Genomic DNA, 22,676 nt, shown 5'->3' with positions numbered 1-22,676 from the left:
AGGGCAGCTACCTCTCCCACCAGGCCTGCCCCATCACCATGACACATCTCGCTAGTGTAGACCTGAGTTCTCACTGAAGCCTCTGAGGCTGCTGGCCCTCTGCTCAGCCCCTCACTCATTCCTGGGACACCAGGAGCCCTCGCTCAGGCCTTCACTGCAGCTTCTCTTGGCCTGAAACAGCCTCTCTCAGATGAGGGCGGCGGGGGGGGGGGGGGGGGGGGCTGCTCTGCTATCATCACCGGGTCTGTGCTTAAATATCACCACAGATCTTAGACAGATCTCACCAGACACCTTGTTTAAGATGGCAGAAGGAGAGGAAGAGACGAAGAGAGAGACAGAGACAGAGGAAGTCTAAGGCTGGTGAGGATGAGGCTTGGCCTGCCTTTCTATGAGGCTGTGTCACTAGAACAACACCCAGTACCTGCTGAATAGATACATGAATAAATTCACGAAAACAGTCTCGGTCTGAAGTTTTTGTATCTGGGTTTTGCTTGGCAAGGCTTAGAATCCCAAAGAAGCCCTTTGTCAAGTCCTAATCTTTTACTTAGCTGCTTCAATTGGCTTGACTGTTTGTAATAACCCAAAACCCAATCGCCTGCTTGAAAACCTTCAATGGCTCTACTGCCCATAAAGGGTAAGATTCCAACCCTGGGGATGGCAGGCACGGTCTTCCACAACTGCCCTGCGTGCCCCAACCACCCTCACCAGCTCCTGTCAAGGTTCCTGTGTCTCCCAGTATGGCCCCTTCTGGCTGCGCCAATCGACCCTGCCCTCCGCTCCCAGATTTAGCAGGTGGAATTCTGTGGATCTGCCGAGCACCTCTGTGAGCACACATAGATTAGTGTGTACACACCAGGCTCTCGGCACATGTGGGCCTGGAAGGACTGCCTGCTGACACATCCACGCCTTCAGTGATGTGGCAGTGCTGGCAGAGTGGACAGGCTATGCTCACATGCACGCCTGGTTCCCTGTGGGTGTTGACTCTGACAAGCTGCAGTGCGTTCCGTGTGAAAAACAGCCTGGAATGCACCTGCAAAGGTCCCAGCCCCCTGGCACAGGCAGACACTTAGGGCCTGGTTGGAGTGGTGGGAGCAGCGAACACGGAGAAGCGGGCACTGTCTGCTCTCCTGCTCTAAATATGCCACCTGTCTCTACAAAGATGCTGGCAACTTCCATAAAACAGAGAGACAGCAGCACTTCATATGGAAGACGCAGCCGGCAGTGCTACTGGTGGGGGCTGTGCCGCTGTTACCACCTTACCTGGTCCCTGGTCCCTCCATGGCTGTCCTTGGCCTGGGCGGCCATACCCAGAACTCATCTGCTGGGAGCCGGAGCCCTGTCTTGACCACCATCCTGTGAGATACAATCAGCACATCAGTAGGCCTTAAGAGCCTATCAGGGCAGTAGGGGGAATGGGCCAGGCTCCCCAGTAGTGCAGACAGGGCTGCCTGAGAGGGGGACGGCAGTGGAATTGGGGCTCCCCACCAACGCAGACACAGCCACCCGAGATGGGTCAGTGGTGGAGCCAGGCCTGCACTTCAAGCTGATATGGATGAGGACAGGGTCTAATTAGCTCTGTCTACCATTACCTGTCATGTGATCTCGCCCTGGGGGCAGGCGGCAGAGCTGCTTGGCCTCCCACATGACCACTGGGGCCTGCCTGCCCCACCTAACAAGACTTCCTGGCCAGAAAGGGCCAGGCAGTGGTGAGGGAGGTGGTAAGGGCGGGCGAATGAGCCTAGGCACACCTCCTCAGAATGCAGGCCTGACAATGTTCCAAGAGAACATCGTGACATCTGATGGAGACCTGTGTTCTCCCAGGTACGGATGCCAGAGCCAGGTGTATTGTACGTTGACTCTGCAATTACTAAACACCTGCTGTGGGGTCTCCAATCCTGACCGCAGTTGGTAGGAGACAATAGGGGATGGAGAAAGGAGGGGATGGAGGGAGCTGATGCCCTTGGGACTTGGAAAGAGAGCCTTCCTGTCCCCACCACTCTCCCTCACTTGGACGGCATTCAAGGCAGACCCAGGACTGCTGATCTCACACAGAAACTCGCTGGGAATGAGCTGTGGGGCTGATGCCAGTACGTTCCAAAGATGCTTGGTGGGCAGGGGTTTGGGATCATTTCTGTTATTCCATAAAAAAATGGGGCCGCCACAGTTATAGGTAAAGATACTAACCAAATGAGCACGTGAATTAATAACTGAAAGATACAAAGACTGTCAAATAAACAAGCTAATAAACAAGTTGTCCGACTTCACAGATAATCAAAGAAGCATCAAGTCAATAGAGATAATTTTCACCTATCCAAGCGGTAAACGACAACTTTTTAAATGCTAGAGAGGTGCCGAGAAAGACTTATCATGGTGACTTGGGAAGGCACAACATACGTCTAAAACTCTACCACGTTCTGATCCGTGATTCTGGAAATGATGGTACTCTACCCTAATGAAATAATAGGAAACAAAGGAAGTTTTGTGCACTAGATGCGAATGAAGCGTGATTACTAATAGGGAAAAACTGGAAACACCCAAGAGCTCAGAACGGGGGACAGCTATGCAAACAGGGAGGTGCAGTGGCGGAAGACGCTGCAACCACGTTGAAGATCTCATTAACGCGATGACTGTGCTGTCAGCTGTGCACCAGGGACGGCAGCAGACAGGCACAGGACGCTGCAGATAGACTGCCATGCTGACATTCGTCACCTCGGTGACAGAACTAATGGTCATTTACATCTTCTTTGTTCCTACATTTCTCAATTTACTCTTCTCCAATAAGCAGTCTTGTGCTCTATCCCCACGGGGAGGATCGACCAAGACTGGACTTCTGGTTAGCTCACCAGCAGGCGGCTTATCCTGCACGTCTACATCACTGGGCAGGGCCGGTCACACCAAGTTCACTTTTTCTCCTAGCTGCAGAGTCTCTTCCTGGCAACCCAGAGTGCCGCACCCACCTGTGTGGTGTGAACCCCAGTACTGTCGACTCCCGATATGCCTGTTTTCTCTCAGGCAGGCCTTCACCACCACTGACTTGAGGCTGTGGAACTGCGTCAGCAAGAACCTCTGCAAACAGATAATGGTGTCAAGCTGTGCCACATGCAACGCAAATCAGACCCCAGGGGCACTGCAGGGCATAGGAGACCCTGACCACGGGCTGGATCCCATAGGCAGCACCAGGCATGGGAGACCCTGATGACAGGCTGGACCCCAAGGGCAGTGCTGGGCATGGGAGACCCTGACCGCAGTCTGAACCCTATGGGCAGTGCTGGGTGTTGGGAGATCCTGACTACAGACTGGGCCCCAAAGGCAGTGCTGGGCGTGGGAGACCCTGACCATAGGCTGGGCTCTGTGGGCAGTGCCGGGCACGGGAGACCCTGGCTGCAGGCTAGGCCCCGTGGCCAGTGCTGGGCAGAGGAGACCCTGAGTGCAGGCTGGGCCCCATGGGCAGTGCTGGGCACGGGTGGCCCTCAGTGCAGGCTGAGCCCTGTGGGCAGTGCTGGGCAGGGGAGGCCCTGAGTGCAGGCTGAACCCTGTGGGCAATGCTGGGCAGAGGAGACCCTGAGTGCAGGCTGGGCCCCGTGAGCAGTGCTGGGCAGGGGAGACCCTGACCTTAGGAGTGAGGAGAACTCTTGGGAATGGGTTCCTGTTAGCGTTACGACTTCAGAGGGTCACAGAAAACCGAGCCCCCGGAAAAGCACCACGGAACAGTCACAACCCCTCTGTCCTCTGCAGGCCAATCACTCCTGCACGAGAACTATCAACTTCCACTGTGACATGTATCTGAAACATCTAAGCGCTGAACGTCTCCTATCTCCACCTTCATCAGGTGGGAACCGTGGTGGCATCCAGGGTGAAAATGCCTCTTTCCTTCTGGCTCCTGTTTTCCTACTGACTATCCCACTCTACATGTCCTGACTCTTACTAACTGGAAAGTGTGAGCCCACAGCCCTGTAGCTGGTCAGGATGAGATGTGGAAGGAAATGGAGATCCAGGCCTGTGGTTTGAGTGTGGCCAAAAGGGCTGGCCCACTCTGGCCTTTGTCACCCCACAGCTGCCCCTCACGTCCTTGCTTTCTGTTTACATGTGACGGCGGCTGCTTCCGGGTTCTGAACACTCAGACTCCAGACAGGCCGGAGTTGGTGAGAGTGGGACAGGGCGCACCACTGAGTGCCTTCCCTGACGTGTGTGAAACACGTGTGCTCTCTGCCAGGCCATGGGTGCCTGGCTCTTGCCTGTGGACACGAGACACATCCGCAGGGGCTGGTTCCCGGAATCATGCAGTGATTATCCTCTTATAGCAGGATCAGCAGCCAATGTCCCCTAAACTGGCCACCTTTAGGGAGTATTTTCAAGCAGTAAGCCCTTTTTTTTTAAGCCCTAACTACTCATGTCTAGTCTGACGTCTGTGGGTGCACCTCTGGAAGGAGCATTAGTTTTTAAAAGGGGAAAAGAATTAAAAAATTTGAGAAATTATAGAGCTGTGTGAGGCTGGGTAGGAGCTGTCTCCCTGGCAAAAGTTGTAGGATTTGGAGCCCTGCTGCAGGCTGACAGGACAGGTCACTGATGTGGTCTGGCTTATGAGGCCCTTCACTAGAAAGTGGTGGCTGACAAAGTGCAGCCGCAGTCCTGGCGTCGTCCATGGAGATGTCGAAGGCCTGGTAAGCAGGTGTGTCCGTCATGAAGACACGGCGTGGCTGGCTAGGTGCCTGCTGGTGTCTGTGCTCGTGTGCACCTGAGGCACCAGCTTCAAACCTGTGACCACGCCTGTGTCTGACTGCTGTGACTGCATCCAACTGTTGTGACCGCGTGAGGCCATGTCTGGCTGTTGTGACTGTGACCACTGTTATGACTATATCTGGCTGTTGTGACCAGGTCTGACTGTTGCGACCATGTGTGGTTGTGTCTATCGTGATTGTGTCTGGTCGTTGTGAGTGTGCCTGACTGTTGTCACTGTGCTGGCTGTTATGACTGTATTTGGCTGTTTTGACTACGCCTGACTGTCTGACCATGTCTGATCGTGTGTGGTCATTGTGACCGTGCCTGACTGTGTCTGTCTTTACCATTTCTGAAGGCTGTGATAGTGTCTGACTTGCCACACGCACAACGCGGACTCACGTCCTCCTCTAGAAGTGCCTCCACAGTGTGCCCCTTCTCGGATTGCAGGTACTTCTGATGGAAGAGCTTCCCATCGAAGACATTCCAGGGCATGAAGTCACTCATGTCCAGAGGGAATCCACAGGCACTGTTGACGAACACTAGTGTGGTAAGTCCGCGGACGAAGAGGGAGCCCAGCTGCACAGCCCTGGGGTTGATGTGGTCAAGCTGAGAAAGCAAACATACACACACAGACACATGAGAGAGTTGTGAAAAAATGCCTGAGAGGGCACGCTCACGCGCTCAGAGTGGGCCGCTGCCTTCACACCACAGGGTCGGTGATCAGTGTCACTGAATTGTATATGAAGGAACGGCTGAATTAGTGTATATTTTGCTGTGTATATTCTCAACAACAACAAAATAAAAAAAAAAAAAAATCAGTGAGTCAGAGGTACGTGCAGGATGGGGTTAGTGAGCAAGGAGAGGACCCTCCAAGGACTAAGCAGAGAACCAGGGATGGCTCAGACCCAGGGCCCCACACCTGGTGCTACCCCATGCAGTGCACTGGGCAGACACATGGCCCGTCAGCACAGCAGTCCCGCAACCCTTCGGCCTCTCGGTCCTGTTCACGCACATGACAGCTTGCTAAGGGGTGCCGCTGGCCGGCTCATGGACGCCTGGTCAGGACCCTACCTGCTGGATGCCCAGGTACCAGTGGGTGGCCACAGACATGCCAAAGGAGAATACATCAGCCTGTGTGGTTCCATACGGGTGCGGTTTCTGGTACACTGAAGTTTGCTTTAGAATTTCAAGTTATGTTTATTTTCATGCCATCTATCACTTTTTACCACTACCCATCTGTCAGTCTGTTATACTGTGGTGGCTTGCATGTTGCTGTGATGCAGGAAGCTATGCTACTGGTATTCCAAATACCAGCAGGGTCACCCATGGTGGACAGCTTTCAGCAGAATTCCCAGGCTAAGACATGGAAGAAAGGCCTGGTGATCCACGTCTGAAAATAAGAGAGTGTAAACCCTATGGATCACAACGAATCACTGTCCGACTTGCTTGCTTTGGACATGTCATCAGGAGGGACCAACCGCTGGAGAAGGACATCACGCTTGGGGGACGCAGAGGGCCAGTGAGGGCAATGGAGACCCTGAGTGGGGTGGATTAGCGCAACAGCTGCAACGATGGACGTGAACATGCTGGAGATTGCGAGAATGATGGAGAACTAGGAGACATTTTGTTTTATTATATATAAAGTCACCACGAGTCAGAGTTGACTCAACGGCACCTGTCTATCCATCACTTTCTAAGCTGATTATAGTTTGTTCCCAGAGTCCCACAGGGTGACTCACTTTGGTGCCTTCACAGACACAGCCCCCTCTTCCAAGCGCACCCATGCTCACCACGCTCCTCCCTGACCCATAAACGTGCCTACCGTCCACAGTGCAACCCAGGCGTCTTCCCCTTTTCCAGGAGGGGCGTCCCCTGAGCTACAGGGCCTGATGTTGCACGTTATCTGCTGTACGCTCTCCCCAGGAGCCGCGTGCTCTCTGAAGGCCGCACCCATGTGCCTTCCCTGTACCCAGTACAAGTCTGCACGCAGCGGGCAACCGAATTTCTCCAGATGCATGTGCCTACTGAATTCATGCCAGAACGTGACAAGTATTTATGCTTATTCTCTATCAACGATGCTACCAAATAAAAGAACGGGCAGGAGAGTCTTCAAAAAACCCTTACCAACTCTGCCTTATAACCAATACTCACTGACAAGGACACAACCACTGGGCATGCCTGCCACTGACATCCATGGAACCTAGACCAAGGCCGACTCACCATTCGTCTGTGAGCTCTCCCTACAAGTGACACGGTCCACGTGGACCCCACACATTCCACCTGGGAGCTTATGGGGATGAAGAGCAGGTTGCAGGGACAGCCCAGAGGAAATGGAATGTGTGGCTTTGCTGGATGGGTCCTGCCGCCGAGTGTGCACTTCCACGAGCAGGTCTGTGTGCACCAAGACCCTGGAGCACTGCCGCACGCCGTTGTAGGAGAGCCCCAGACATGGCTCCTCAGCGTCTGGTCACCTCACCTGTATGAAGGCCTGGTGTGTGAACCACCCGATCCCCGAGGCACCGTCGCTGTGCAGGTGTGAAGGTGCAATTCCAACCCTCAGGTACAGCAGGGCCTCAGGCATAGTGTGCAGAGACAGAAAGACACTAACTCTGCTTTCTGAGAGCTCTGTCTGAGACACCAGGACAACACGGGCTGCCGTAGGGAAGGGTAAAATCCCCCAGGGAGGCATTGATGACAGAGGCCTTTTAGAGAAGCTGTATACCGTAAGTCCTACGTGCAGGAAGAGAAAAGCTAAATTATGTTTTAAACTGGAAACCAGAAAGCCCGCTCTTGTGAAAACTGCACCTAAAAGATAAGACTGTCCACGTTCCTGGACGTTAGAACACGCTCTGAATGCAGTTACCTGTTACCTGTTCTCAGTGAAGACGAAACCTCAGACTCTGCCGCCCCATCAGAACTTGCTGGTTCTAATGGGATCGGTCTGGCAGGAGCAGCAACAGGAAGAAACGGGGCCTCAACCGCAAGGCCGGAACTGAGTCTGCTGGGACCCCACCTGCACCCAGGGCCCAGCCACATCCGGGGCCCACCTCCGCCCGGGGCCCAGCCACATCCGGGGCCCAGCCACATCCGGGGCCACCTCCGCCCGGGGCCCAGCCACATCCGGGGCCCACCTCCGCCCGGGGCCCAGCCACATCCGGGGCCCACCTCCGCCCGGGGCCCAGCCACATCCGGGGCCCACCTCCGCCCGGGGCCCAGCCACATCCGGGGCCCACCTCCGCCCGGGGCCCAGCCACATCCGGGGCCCACCTCCGCCCGGGGCCCAGCCACATCCGGGGCCCACCTCCGCCCGGGGCCCAGCCACATCCGGGGCCCACCTCCGCCCGGGGCCCAGCCACATCCGGGGCCCACCTCCGCCCGGGGCCCAGCCACATCCGGGGCCCACCTCCGCCCGGGGCCCAGCCACATCCGGGGCCCACTTACACCTGTGGCCCAGTCACATCCGGGGCCCACCTGCACCCGGGGCCCAGCCACATCCGGGGCCCACCTCCGCCCGGGGCCCAGCCACATCCGGGGCCCACCTCCGCCCGGGGCCCAGCCACATCCGGGGCCCAGCCACATCCGGGGCCCACCTCCGCCCGGGGCCCAGCCACATCCGGGGCCCACCTCCGCCCGGGGCCCAGCCACATCCGGGGCCCACTTACACCTGTGGCCCAGTCACATCCAGGGCCCACCTGCACCCGGGGCCCAGCCACATCCGGGGCCCAGCCACATCCGGGGCCCACTTACACCTGTGGCCCAGTCACATCCAGGGCCCACCTGCACCCGGGGCCCAGCCACATCCGGGGCCCACCTCCGCCCGGGGCCCAGCCACATCCGGGGCCCACTTACACCTGTGGCCCAGTCACATCCAGGGCCCACCTGCACCCGGGGCCCAGCCACATCCGGGGCCCACCTCCGCCCGGGGCCCAGCCACATCCGGGGCCCACCTCCGCCCGGGGCCCAGCCACATCCGGGGCCCAGCCACATCCGGGGCCCACCTCCGCCCGGGGCCCAGCCACATCCGGGGCCCACTTACACCTGTGGCCCAGTCACATCCAGGGCCCACCTGCACCCGGGGCCCAGCCACATCCGGGGCCCACCTCCGCCCGGGGCCCAGCCACATCCGGGGCCCACCTCCGCCCGGGGCCCAGCCACATCCGGGGCCCACCTCCGCCCGGGGCCCAGCCACATCCGGGGCCCACTTACACCTGTGGCCCAGTCACATCCAGGGCCCACCTGCACCCGGGGCCCACCCATACCCTCTCTTCCCAGCCAGTAGCCTCTTCCAGCTCACTTAAGAGCTGAATGTAAAGCTCTCATCTTGACTTACAAACAACTTAATGAGACATTGACTCTCCCTCTCATCTCTCCACCCCAAAGACTCAAACACATCACCGCATCTACAAAGGTAGAAACACCTGGCACAGGGATTCGACTCTGTGCTGGGAAGCCTGAAAGGCAGGTGTTCTGCCCAGCTCAGCTGTCTACAGGGAATGTGACCCAGGGGCTAAGACAGAATATTGGCCCATGTGAGATTTCAGGAAACTATAAACAGTAACCCCATTTCCTAAACGTGGCTGTCTTTCCCCAACTTTAAACCAATGTGGTGGAGACAAACACGTCAGGGGTGGTGCTAGGGCTTCCGAGACCTGCAGCTCTTCGCGGGTGTAAGTGACGGCCAAAAGCAACCAGCTGGTAAGTTTATACCCAGGAGCAGCAACACTAATAGTGTCTTCTTTTGCTTCCTCAGGTCTGGGAAACAAAATATATTACTTTGAAAGCGTCATGGTCCCCAAATTTTCATTTCTCAGAATGTGTTTTGAAAATGTTCCTCAGGCATGCTTGTCTCATGGCTTTATCAAATCACATCAGGTTTGAGAAGATAAATTGTACTTCCCTCAACTAGTCTGTTAAGGAAGGGCTCAGCATGGTGAAAACAGGGCTTGGGAAAGGTCTGGTGAGGAAGGCCAGCCTCTAAATTACTCATCCAACAGAACTACTAATCTAAGCTACCTGGGGCTGCAGGAAAAATCTGGACCTCTTCACAGGCTGCAGGAGCAAAACTCGGAAACTCCCCTTCCTCCTCAAAAAGTGCCTGGGGTTTCGGGACACCCTGGGAGAGAGAGGGCTGTGCCCAAACCACAAACACAAGCAGCCCATATTTTGGAAACAGGCCTGAAGGTGCTTTGGATGAAAGCCCAGGTGGGCTCTCCCTCTGCAGTGATGAAGACGGGGGACAAGAAGTACCACTGGCTCCTGACATCAAACTGGAAGAACCAGTTTTTAGCATTCCTTAATACCCACAGTCAATATTTAGTGGTAAACAGCCCAGGGGGTGCTGTTTATATGCTAAAGAGGCTCCCTCACCCTGGTTTATTAGCAGTTATGTAAAATGACACTTTAAGGACCCAAACCTAGGTCAACCTAAACAAAGCCTCCAATGCCACTCAGAGGGCACCTGTCCTCTAAGTAGGTGGAATCCAAACAGGGAGGGAACACTATAAATACTGTTTATCAGACAAGATAAACTGGGTCTCTGGCCCAAGAAGCTTGGTCTGGTCTTAAAGACTCTATTTATGAGAAATCTTCTGATTCCAGGTAGGTACATGCTTATAAAACCACCATAAAAGAAGCTTCTTGAACATCAGCAGGCAGGGTTCTGATAACACAGAACATGGGAAACAGCTAGCCTTTACGCCGCTGAGGCAGCTGTATAACAAAATACAGGAGTTGACCCAGCTTCACTGACATCCAAGTGGTGTTCAACCTTCACCAAGTGGTCCATGTTGGTTAGAAATGACCCAAAAGGGTGGAGGTGACGTACCATCAGCCTGGCCGTCACTAACTGTGCTGTGTCTGCCTAAGACGGCGCCTCTGTAAAGGAGAGCCCCTCACCCATTCTCTTAATCACCTCATTCATGGTTCTGATGCTCTTTGCTCCAGAAAGGAGCTTTTATTTGCTGGAGAGCCCCGGATGGCACAGGACCATGTACGCGAGCCACACTTGCAATACTCCCAGAGTGCTGTGACCCTGACAAGAGAACCTTGTGCCAGATCCAGGACTTGATTCACTGCTGACAGTTCTTGAGGAGGAGCGGCTGAGGGGCAGAGGTGCCCTTCCATGCTGATCTTGGATTTCAGCATCCCAGGAGCCTGGGCTTGGGACTGAGGGACAGGAAACACACAGTGGAGCAAACCCTTTAGAGGATGACAAAAAGGGCCCTGGAGTGGAGCAGGGAAGTGGGGCTCAGTGAGAAGCTGTGGATGTGGAGAAGGTGCACGTGAACAGGAAGAGCCACAGGGCAGCACTCAGTGTCGCTCCTGCCTCAAGCCTGACTCTCTAGATAAGACCTGTCTCTTGAGATGAGACCTGCCTCACACAGCATGGGAGGATGGCCATGTGCTCAAAACACACCAGCAAGGGGTCTGGGGCGCCCAGCTGCACCTCCGGCAGTGATGGCACACAGGGCCGCTCTCCTTCCCTTGTGAGGCACCAGGTTATTTGTCCCCTTCTCCCTGTGCAGTCCTTTTTGGTCTTCCTTATGCTTCTGTCTTTACATCCTGTACTCTCCCAGTGTATCAGCCACTGCCCTCTGACTCTGTCCCAGACCTTCCTCTGGGCTCAGAGACCCAATACCCTGGCACCCATCGGCACTGCTCCAAAAAGAGACCAAACTCCCCCCAGCCCTCACCCGCCACAGCTCTAGAAAGAGACCAAACTCCCCCCAGCCCCCACCCCCCACAGCTCCAGAAAGAGACCGAACCTCTGCCGGCCCCCACCTGCTCACAGCTCCAGAAAGACCACAACCCCAGAAACAGAATGAACCCCCACCGGCCCACAGTTCCAGAAAGAGACAAACCCCTCTTGGTCCCCACCCACCCACAGATCCAGGAAGAGACCGAACCCCTGTCGGACCCCAGCCACCCACAGCTCCAGGAAGAGAAACCCCCCCACCGGCCCCCACCTGCCCATGGCTCCTGAAAGAGGCTGAACCCCTGCCAGCCCCCACCGACCCACAGCTCCAGAAAGGGGCTGAACCCCTGCCGGCCCCCACCCACCCACAGCTTCAGGAAGAGACCGAACCCCATCGGCCCCCACCCACCCACAGCTCCAGAAACGTACCAAACCTCCACTGGCACCCACCCACCCACAGCTCCAGAAATGTACCGAACCCCCACTGGCACCCACCTGACCACAGCTCTAGAAATGGACCGAGGCCCCCGTCCACCTCCTCCTGAGCACCCGGTGTGGGCACAGGCACTGCCACCCAGGAACTCACTCAGAAAGAAGAGCCTCTCACCTGGACGAGGCTTCGTAACCAGCAGGCCGTGACATAAAAAAAGCAGTACGCACAGGGATTTCAGAGTCCAGGCTGGAATCCTGACTCCAACATTTCTAGCTTCAGGCAAATTACTTCTGAACCAAGGTTTTCTGTTTAGCTGTTGAAAACGAGGGTTAAGATACTAACAAAAAGCCTGACTCTACATAAGGTACTTAATAACTTACACACCCACACACACACCACATTGCAGAACATACACATATGCACACACACACCATACGTATACCACGTGCACACACACCATACGTATACACCACACGTGCACACACACACCATACGTATACCACACATGCGCACCCACCATACGTATACCACACATGCGCACCCACCATACGTATACCACACGTGCGCACCCACCATACGTATACCACACGTGCACACACACCAGACGCACACCATACGTGTACCACACGTGCACACGCACACCATATGTGTACATGTGCGCACGCACACCATACGTGTACATGTGTGCACATACATATACCGCATGTGTGCATGCACACATGCACACCACACACGCACACACACCATACGTGCGCACACATGAACCATACACACACCATACTGCATGCATGTACACACCACACCATGCACATACCATACATATGCACGTGCATACACCACACCATACTGCATACCATACACTTGTGTGCACACACATGCACATACCATATGGCACACCACACATGCACGTGCACGCACACATGTACATACCACATATGCACACATACCATGCACACACTGCATCGTAACACCACACATACACAGTATGTGCACACACCAGACGTGCCATGTATACGTGCACACACACTACGCACACACCATGGACACCATGCACACATGCACATCATACCGCACGCCACACACAGGCTGTGTTTTTTGCTCCGCGCTGTCTTCTTTGCCATTTTAATCTGGTGTGTTACACAACGAATGCAAGTGCATTTTAGAAAAATAAAATACAAAAGCACGCAACAGAAAGAAAATAAGACCCACTCCTAATCCCAGTCGGACAAATGAGCAATGGTGCCCCTGAGGGAGCCCTTCCCTGGAAGCCCCGGGGCCCTGGGATGCTCTCCTGACATCGTGCTGGTTCTTGGCACCCGTGCAGGATGCTTCTCTGCTGCCAGTCAGTCACTTCTCTCTGTGGGGATGCATCAGCCCTGCTCCACTGTGACCACATTCCACTCCTAGTGGAGACGCTTTCCCCCTCTGTGGGTGGACGTATAGCCCAGGGCTGGTCAGAGAACCATCCCTGTGGCCAGAGTAACAGTTGCTCCAGGAGTGGACATGCAATTTAGTTTGGGAGAAGGGCTTTTCCTGGGGAGTTTGCCACAGCCATCAAAGAACACCACTCTCTTTCTCCAGAACTGCCAAGGGAGGTCTCAGCACAGACTGAGGCAGGTTTGGGTCTGTCTGGAGAGAATCCATCTGAATGCAAGTGAGTGAGAAGAGGGATAGGGGATGGGCAGGGCAGACACACCCACTGCCCCCACCCCTCCCTCCACCTGTTCCTGCACTTCTCGATTCCCCAACTCTGGACTCTGTGTTTCTCATAAACTGAGCACTGCAACGCTGGAAACATGCTGAGGACAGATGAAGGTATGCATGCTCGCACTGTGCTGGGTGCGCCCCAGGGGGCTCCTTTCTTCCACACACATTTTGAGAGGTGGCAGCACCTTCTGTGCCTCCGCAGAGCCCAGGGTGGGCAGTGGCTTTGCCAGCTTAACATTAATCTTTCAGTAAGTGAGTGGCATCTCCTATTTCTCAGCAGTCCACGCTCTCCAGCCTTGCATGTTCTCTTCTCAGATTTTTTTATCTTTGGTGGAGTCTAGGCCATAGTTTATTCCAGAATGCCCAGTGAACTTCGCCCTCGGCTTCATCTGGTGACTTCTGATGACCAGAAGCTTCCTCATGCTCTGCTGGTCTTTTCTGGAGAGCTTGCTTTTGTCCTTCTGCATTTTGAGGTGGACATTTTGTCTTCGAAGTATTTTTTATATGATTCTGAATAGAGATGCTTCCTATCATGGCAAAATTACTTTTTAAAAAACATAAAGGATGCAGTTACTACACACCTGAAGCATGACGTACATTCCACATATTTATGAGAACTCCATAAGCACATCTGCACAAACTTGTACACGATGTTCACAGCAGCACTATTCGTGACAGCCGAAAGCTGTTAACAACTGAGATGCCCGTCTAGTGATGAATGAACAAGTGGTAAACCCACAGAATGCTGCGGTGTTGTTGTGGGCCACCATTAAGGTGGTTCTGACTCATGTTGACCTAACGTACAACTGAACGAAACACTGTCTGGTCCTGCGTCATCCTCACGATTGTTGGTACGCTTGAGTCCCTTACTGAAACTATCCTGTCAATCCATCTCATGGAGGGTTTCCCTTGTTTTCACTGACCCCTTACTTTACCAAACATGATGTCCTTTTCTAGTGATTGTTCCTTCCCGAAGAAGTGTCCAAAGTGAGTGAGTCACAGTCTTGCCATCCTCATTTCGAAGGAACATACTCATTGTATTTCTTCCAAGACTGATTTATTTTTCTGGTAGTCCATGGTGTATTCAATATTCTTTGCCAACACCACAATCCAAATGCATCAATTTTTCTTCTATCTTCCTTTTTCACTGACTAGTTTTCACATGCATATGAGACAACTGAAAAGGCCATGGCTCAGGTGAGACACACATTAGTCATTAAAGTGGCATCTTTGCTTTATAAAACTTTAAATAGATCTTTTGTAGCAGATTTTCCCAACACATGTATTGTTTAATTTCTTGACTGCTGCAACACGAACAGCAAGGGTCTTAGGGCGAGTGTTCAAAAGAAGTATTAGAGTAACACGAACGGTGCGACACAGTGCAACAAGTATCCAGAGAAGCATTACAGTAACGTGAATGGTGCGACACGGTGCGGCAAGTAACCAGGAACACATTAGAGTAACACGAACAGTGCGACACGGTGCAGCAAGTATCCAGAGAAGCGTTATAGTAACATGAACGTGTGACACGGTGCAAGTATCCAAAGAAGAGTAAGAGTAACATGAACGGTGCAACACAGTGCGGCAAGTACCAGAGAAGTATTAGAGTAACATGAACGTGCAATACGGTGCGGCAAGTACCAGATAAGCATTAGAGTAACATGAATGGTGCGACACGGTGCGGCAAGTATCCAGAGAAGCCTTGGAGTAACATGAACGTACGGCATGGTGCAGCAAGTATCCAGAGAAGCAGTGGAGTAACATGAACAGTGCGACACAGTGTGGCAAGTTTTTCCACTAGAAAGACATGTAAAAAAACTCATTCAAGGTGGGGACAAGATGGCGCAACAGCCAGACACTTCCTGCGATCCTTCTTACAACAGAGACCCAAAAAAACAAGTGAAACGATTATATTCATGACAAGCTAGGAGCCCTGAACATCAAAGGCAAAGTTAGAAAATGGACTGAGCAGCAAGGGGGAGGAAGAGATGGTTCAGAAGCAGAGAGGAGTTGCCGGAGCTGAATTGCCGAGATCCCTCAGGCACCATTCCCAGAGCAGCTGTGGCAGGCTTGTACTAGCATTAGGCCATAGTTTCCTCAGGGAGAAGCAGCCAGCCACACAGCCTACTCACACCTCTGGAACCAGAGAAGAACGGTGCTCTCGGCAAAAGCTAAGTACTTCTGTTTCTTTTACCACACCCCCCACCCCCAAGCCGGTTTCAGTGGCTGTTGATTTCCCTGGGCCTGAGACAGGCCCTGTTGAGTGCCTGGAGTCATCCTCCGGGCCTTGAAGAAGGAATAAATCTGCAACTGGGAGAAAAGATAATCTGCCAGCTCAACTAACTGGGTGAGCTCAGGACAGAAGCGGCTCCTATCCAGGCATGAATGGTCCATGGACCTTGAATTCTTTTCCACCTGCATGGACCTGTGAGGGCCTCTTCCAGGAGAATAGGCCCTTGTTGGCAGACTCCAACCATTTCAGCTGTGCAGTGAATAGGTGGGTGTCTGATATTTGACACCGCTTTGCCCATTAAACAGGGTCCTCACCTACCCACATCAGGGGCAAAAGGACTGGTGGCTCCACTCAGATCACCCAGCCACCGATGACAGGGACCCAAGGATAACTGGTACCTCCCAGTCATTACAACCAAAAGCACTGGGTACCCATGGTCTGTCTGCAGAAACCACCCACCTGCACGCTCTAGAACAGGGACACGCTTTCCTCACAGACACTTGGGGGATGGTTCTCAGCCCCCTGCCTTGTTCAGAGTGTGACCCCCTGCTGCAACCAGATACCAGTACCTACACCAATCACCCCTGCCCCTCTAAGACTGTAGGACAGAGCCTGTACCATACACTTTGTGATCAGTTACCTGGACACCTGAGCTGAATTCATACAAGAAAACTGAATGGACTCCTAGACTAGTATACCTGAAAACAGCTCTAGCCATCTGGTGAGAGGACATCAGAGCTTCAAAGGGGAAAATAATCGAGCTAACTCAATCAAGCAACTCATTTCAGCATATCAAAACAAAGCAAGAAGCTAGGTAACAGTAAGCAAACATAAAATAAATTAATACAACAACTTATAGATGGCTCGGAGAGAGCAGTCAATATCCAGTCACATAAAGAAACTGACCATGATCACCTCAAAAAGCTCTCAAAATCAACAGATCTTCAGGATGATGATGCCTTCCTGGAATTACCAGATGCAGAATTCAAAAGATTAATACACGCAACTCTTCAAGACGTTAAGAATGAGATTAGGATGGAGATCAGGCAATATGCAGAACAAGCCAAAGAACACACAGATAAAGCAGTTGAAATTAAAAAGGTTATTCAAGGGCATAATGAAAAATTTAATAAACTGCAAGAATCCACACAGAGACAGCAATCAGAAATTCAGAAAATTAACAATACAACTACAGAATTAAACAACTCAATAGAAAGTCAGAGGAGCAGAATTGAGCAAGCGGAAGGTAGAATTGGTGAGCTTGGAGATAAGGCACTTGGTATCAACATATTTGAAGAAAAATCAGATAAAAGAATTAAAAAAAATGAAGAAACCTTAAGAATCATGTGGGACTCTATGAAAAGAAATAACCTCTGAGTGATTGGAGTACCAGAACAAGGAGGAATAATAGAAAATACAGGGAGAATTGTTGAAGATTTGTTGGCAGAAAACTTCCCTGATATCGTGAAAGATGAGAAGATACCTATTCAAGATACTCATCAAACTCCACATAAGGTAGATTTTAAAAGACCGTCACCAAGACATATTATAATCAAACTTGCCAAAACCAAAGATAGAGAATTTTAAGAGCAGCTAGGGATAAATGAAAAGTGACCTACAAAGTACAGTCACAGTAAGAATAAGCTCGGACTACTCAGCAGAAACCATGCAGGCAAGAAGGCAATGCAATGACTTATGTAGAAAATTGAAGGAAAAAAATTGCCAGCCAAGAATCATATATCCAGCAAAACTGTTCTCAGATTCAGATACGAACGTGACATTAGGACATTTCCAGATAAACGGAAGTTTGGGCAATTTATAAAAACCACACCAAAACTACAAGAAATACCAAAAGGAATTCTCTGGTTCGAAGATCAATAATAACAGGTATCAACTAGAACACTGGACAGTGCAATCAGATGACAACCCAGAAAAAGAAATCACAAAAATAAATCAAGATAAAAAAACGTTCACAACAGGGGAACAGCGATGGTATTACGTAAAGACAACATTAAGACAATGAAGAGGGACGAAGAAATGTAGTCATAGAGTTTTCCTATGGAGAGGAGGACAAAGTGATATAAAGAAATAAAAGTTAGGTTTATACTAGAAAGATAAAAAAAAAAAAAAAAAAATTTTTTTTTTTTTTTTTTTTTTTAGAGATAAATATTAAGGTAACCACAAAGGCGACTATCCTACTCATCAAAATAAAATACAAGGAAAAAATAGAGACTCAGCAGAAACAAAATCAACAATGACTAAGAGAAAAAGACAACATATAAAGACAAACTGCTCGGCACAAGTCGAAAAAGAAACTCGGCAACACAGAAAAAAAAGACATCAAAATGACAGCACTAAACTCATACCTATCTATAATTATGCTGAATGTAAATGGACTAAATGCATAAATAAAAAGACAGAGTGGCAGAATGGATTAAAAAATATGAGCTTTCTATGCTGACTACAAGAGACACACCTTAGACTTAGAGATACAAATAAAAACTCAAAGGAAGGAAAAAAATGTATCAAGCAAACAACAATCAAAAAAGAGTAGGAGTGGCAGTATTAATTTCCAACAAAATTGACTTTGAAGTTAAATCCACCACAAAGGACAAGGAAAGACACTAAATAATGATTAAACGGACAATGTACCAGGAGGGTAAAACCGTATTAAATATTTATGCACCCAATGACGGGGCTGCAAGATACAAAAAACAAACTCTAAAGTGAGATAGACAGCTCCACAATTACAGTAGGAGACTTCAACACACCACTCTCGGTGAAGGACAGGACATCCAGAAAGAAGCTCAATAAAGACACGGAAGAGCTAAATGCCACAATCAACCAACTGACCTCACAGACATATACGGAATACTCCACCCAATATCAAGCCAAGTATACTTTCTTTTCTAGTGCACATGGAACGTTCTCTAGAATAGACGACATGTTAGGTCATAAAGCAAGCCTTAGCAGAATCCACAACACTGAAATATTACAAAGCATCTTCTCTGATCAAAAGGCCATAAACGTAGAAGTCAGTAACAGAAAAAGCAGGGAAAAGAAATCAAACACCTGGAAGCTGAATGATACCCTGCTCGAAAATGACTGGGTTATTGAAGACATTAAGGATGGATTACGGTTTTTTTTTTTTTCCTCCCCTGGGTTAAGGATGGAATAAAGAAATTCATAGAATCCAATGTGAATGAAAACACTTCCTATCAGAATCTTTGGGACACAGCAAAAGCAGTGCTCAGAGGTCAATTTATATCAATAAATGCACACATACAAAAAGAAAAAAGGGCCAAAACCAAAGAACTATCCCTACAAATCGAACATATAAAAAATAGAGCAACAAAAGAAACCCTCGGGCACCAGAAGAAGGCAAATAATAAAAATTAGAGCAGAATTAAATGAAATAGAAAACAGAAAAACAATTGAAAGAATTAACAAGACCAAAAGTTGGTTCTTTGAAAAAACTAACAAAATTGATAAACCATTGGCCAAACTGAAAAAAGAAAAACAGGAGAGGAAGCAAATAACTCGAAAAAGAAATGAGATGGGTAATATTACAACAGACCCAACTGAAATTAAAAGAATACCAGATTACTACGAAAAATTGTCCTCTAACAAATTTGAAAACCTAGAAGAAATGGATGAATTCAAAGAAACACACTACCTACCTAAACTAACACAAACAGAGGTAGAACAACTAAACAGACCTATAATAAAAAAAGAGATTGAAAAGGTAATCAAAAAACTCCCAACAAAAAAGCCCTGGCCCAGACAGCTTCACTGCAGAGTTCTACCAAACTTTCAGAGAAGAGTTAACACCACTACCACTAAAGGTATTTCAGAGCACAGAAAAGGATGGAATACTCCCAAACTTATTCTATGAAGCCAGCAATATCCCTGATATCAAAACCAGGTAAAGACTCCACAAAAAAAGAAAATTAGAGACCTATATCCCTCATGAACTTAGATGCAAAAATCCTCAACAAAATTCTAGCCAAGAGAATTCAACAATGTATCAAAAAAATAATTCACCATGACCAACTGGGATTCACACCAGGTATGCAGGGATGGTTCAACATGAGAAAAACAATTAACGTAACCCATCATATAAATAAAAGAACAAAACCACATGATTTTATCAATTGATGCAGAAAAGGCATTTGACCAAGTTCAACACCCATTCATGATAAAAACTCTCAGCAAAATAGGAATAGAAGGAAAATTTCTCAACATAATAAAGGGCATTTATACAAAGCCAACAGCCAACATCATCCTAAATGGAGAGAGTCTCAAAGCATTCCCCTTGAGATCAGGAACCAGACAAGGATGCCCTTTATCACCAGTCTTATTCAGCATTGTGTTGGAGATCCTAGCCAGAGCAATTAGGCTAGATAAAGAAATAAAGGCCATCCAGATTGGCAAGGAAGAAGTAAAATTATCTCTGTATGCAGATGACATGATCTTATACCCAGAAAACCCTAAAGAATCTCAAGAAAACTACTCAAACTAATAGAAGAGTTCAGCAGAGTATGAGGTACAAGATAAGCATACAAAATCAGTTGGATTCCTCTACACCAACAAAGAGAACACTGGTGAGGAAATCACCAAATCAATACCATTTACAGTAGCCCCCAAGAAGATAAAATATTTAGGAATAAATCCTACCAGAGATGTCAAAGGCCTATACATCGAAAAGTACAGTACATTACTGCAAGAAACCAAAAGAGACCTACATAAGTAGAAAAACGTATCTTGATCATGGATAGGAAGACTTAACGTTGTAAAAATGTTTATTCTACCGAAAGCAATCTATACATACAATGCAATTCTGATCCAAATTCCAATGCCATTTTCTAACGAGACGAAGAAACAAATCACCAACTTCACATGGAAAGGGAAGAGGCCCCAGATAAGTAAAATATTACTGAAAAAGAAGAATAAAGTGGGAGTCCTCACTCTACCTGATTTTAGAACCTATTATACTACCACAGTAGTTGAAACAGCCTGGTACTGGTGCATCAACAGATACATATACCCGTGCATCAGAATTGAGGATCCAGACATAAATCTATCCACATATGAGCAGCTAATATTTGACAAAGGCCGAAAGTCAGTTAAAACGGGAAAAGACAGTCTCTTTAACAAATAGTGCTGGCATAACTGGAGATCCATCTGCAAAAATATGAAACCTCACGCCATGCACAAAAACTAACTCAAAATGCATCAAAGACCTAAACATAAAATCTAAAATGATTAAGATCATGGAAAAAAAATAGGGACAATGCTAGGAGCCCTAATACATGGCATAAACAGTATACAAAACATTACTAACAATGCAGAAGAGAAACCAGATAACTGGGAGCTCCTAAAAATCAAACACTTAGGCTCATCCAAAGACTTCATCAAAAGAGTAAGACTTCACCAAAAGAGTAAAAAGATTACCTACAGACTGGGAAAAGTTTTTAGCTATGACATTTCCGATCAACGCCTGATCTCTAAAATCTACACGATACTGCAAAAACTCAACAACAAAAAGACAAATAACCCAATTAAGAAATGGGCAAAGGATATGAACAGGCACTTCACTAAAGAAGATATTCAGGCAGCTAACAGATACATGAGGAATACTCACGATCACTGGCCATTAGAGAAATGCAAATCGAAACTACAATGAGATTCCATCTCACTCCAACAAGGCTGGCATTTATCCAAAATACACAAAATAATAAATGTTGGAGAAGTTGTGGAGAGAGTAGAACACTTAGACACTGCTGGTGGGAATGTAAAATGGTACAACCACTTTGGAAACCGATTTGGCATTTCCTTAAAAAGCTAGAAACAGAACTACCATATGATCCAGCAATCCCACTCCTTCGAATATCTCCTAGAGAAATAAGAGCCTTTACACAAACGGACATATGTACACCCATGTTTACTGCAACACTGTTTACAATAGCGAAAAGATGGAAGCAACCAAGGTGCCCATCAACGGATGAATGGATAAATTATGGTATATTCACACGATGGAATACTACGTATCGATAAAGAACAATAAGGAATCCATGAAACATTTCATAACATGGAGGAATCTAGAAGGCATTATGCTGAGTGAAATTAGTCAGCTGCAAAAGAACAAATATTATATGAGACCACTATTACAAGAACTCAAAAAATAGTTGAAATGGAGTAGAAAATATTCTTTGATGGTTATGAGAGAGGGGAGGGAGAGAGGTTTTCACTAATTAGACAGTACATAAGAACTATTTTAGGTGAAGGGAAAGACAACACACAATATAGGAGAGATCAGCACAACTGGACTAAACCAAAAGCAGTTTCCTGAACAAACTGAACGCTTCGAGGGCCAGCGTAGCAGAGGCGGGGGTTTGGGAACCATGGTTTCTGGGGACATCTAAGTCAGCTGGCATAATAAAATCTGTTAAGAAAACATCCTGCATCCCACTTTGGAGAGTGGCGTCTGTGGTCTTAAAACACTAGCAAGCGGCCATCTAAGATGCATCAATTGGTCTCAACCTAGTTGGAGCAAAGGAAAATGAAGAACACCAAAGATACAAAGTAATTATGACCCCAAGAGACAGAAAGGGCCACATAAACCAGAGACTACATCAGCCTGAGACCAGAACTAGATGGTGCCTGGCTACAATCGATGACTGCCCTGACAGGGAACACTACAGAGAACACCTGAGGGAGTAGGAGAGCAGTGCCATGCAGACTCCAAATTCTTATAAAAGACCAGACTTAGTGGTCTGACTGAGACTAGAAGGACCCCAGAGGTCATGGTCCCCAGACCTTTTGTTAGCCCAAGACCATTCCCGAAGCCAACTCTTCACACAGGGATTGGACTGGACTATGGGATAGAA

General features: G+C 49.3%; 2 protein-coding genes across 26 annotated transcripts in view; both read right to left on the bottom strand.

Annotated features, from left to right (window-relative positions):
• FAM120B (family with sequence similarity 120B) overlaps nucleotides 1-22,676 on the bottom strand; it is a 74,001-nt gene that overhangs the window by 10,677 nt on the left and 40,648 nt on the right. For all 3 annotated transcript variants that reach the window (XM_049906005.1, XM_049906015.1, XM_049906024.1), the window contains exons 7-9: nucleotides 5,119-5,325; nucleotides 2,958-3,066; nucleotides 1,261-1,353 (exon numbers count right to left, since the gene is read on the bottom strand). In XM_049906005.1, coding sequence (XP_049761962.1) covers nucleotides 1,261-1,353; nucleotides 2,958-3,066; nucleotides 5,119-5,325 — 409 coding nt within the window. The remainder of the gene's footprint in view (nucleotides 1-1,260; nucleotides 1,354-2,957; nucleotides 3,067-5,118; nucleotides 5,326-22,676) is intronic.
• Nucleotides 5,336-11,378, bottom strand: LOC126088013 (collagen alpha-1(III) chain-like). Of its 23 annotated transcripts, none has more exons than XM_049906071.1 (5): nucleotides 8,820-11,378; nucleotides 8,463-8,666; nucleotides 8,225-8,343; nucleotides 7,817-8,122; nucleotides 5,336-7,766 (listed from the first exon to the last, which is right to left on the bottom strand). In XM_049906071.1, the coding sequence occupies exons 1-5, from the start codon at nucleotides 8,974-8,976 to the stop codon at nucleotides 7,647-7,649; spliced, it is 906 nt and encodes a 301-aa protein (XP_049762028.1). In that variant the 5' UTR covers nucleotides 8,977-11,378; the 3' UTR covers nucleotides 5,336-7,646. The 23 variants fall into 23 exon arrangements, with proteins under 23 accessions (XP_049762028.1, XP_049762095.1, XP_049762035.1 ...); XM_049906138.1 differs by having other exon boundaries at nucleotides 7,851-8,122; XM_049906078.1 differs by having other exon boundaries at nucleotides 7,885-8,122.

This window comes from Elephas maximus, chromosome 1 (genome assembly GCF_024166365.1).
Source record: "Elephas maximus indicus isolate mEleMax1 chromosome 1, mEleMax1 primary haplotype, whole genome shotgun sequence".
NCBI classification, from domain to species: Eukaryota; Metazoa; Chordata; class Mammalia; order Proboscidea; family Elephantidae; genus Elephas; species Elephas maximus.
Note: the sequence above shows the minus strand (reverse complement) of the source record. Positions and strands in the feature narration are given on the sequence as shown.

Bases quoted from the DNA above. Each gene is read 5' to 3' on its own strand.
- LOC126088013 (XM_049906037.1), bottom strand. From the start codon at position 8,976: ATGGGTGGGCCCCGGGTGCAGGTGGGCCCTGGATGTGACTGGGCCACA. The intron at 8,667-8,819 runs GTGGGCCCCGGA...CCCCGGGCGGAG, and splicing joins TGGCTGGGCCCCGGGCGGAG to GTGGGCCCCGGATGTGGCTG. The intron at 8,163-8,468 runs GTGTAAGTGGGC...ACTGGGCCACAG, and splicing joins TGGATGTGACTGGGCCACAG to GTGTAAGTGGGCCCCGGATG.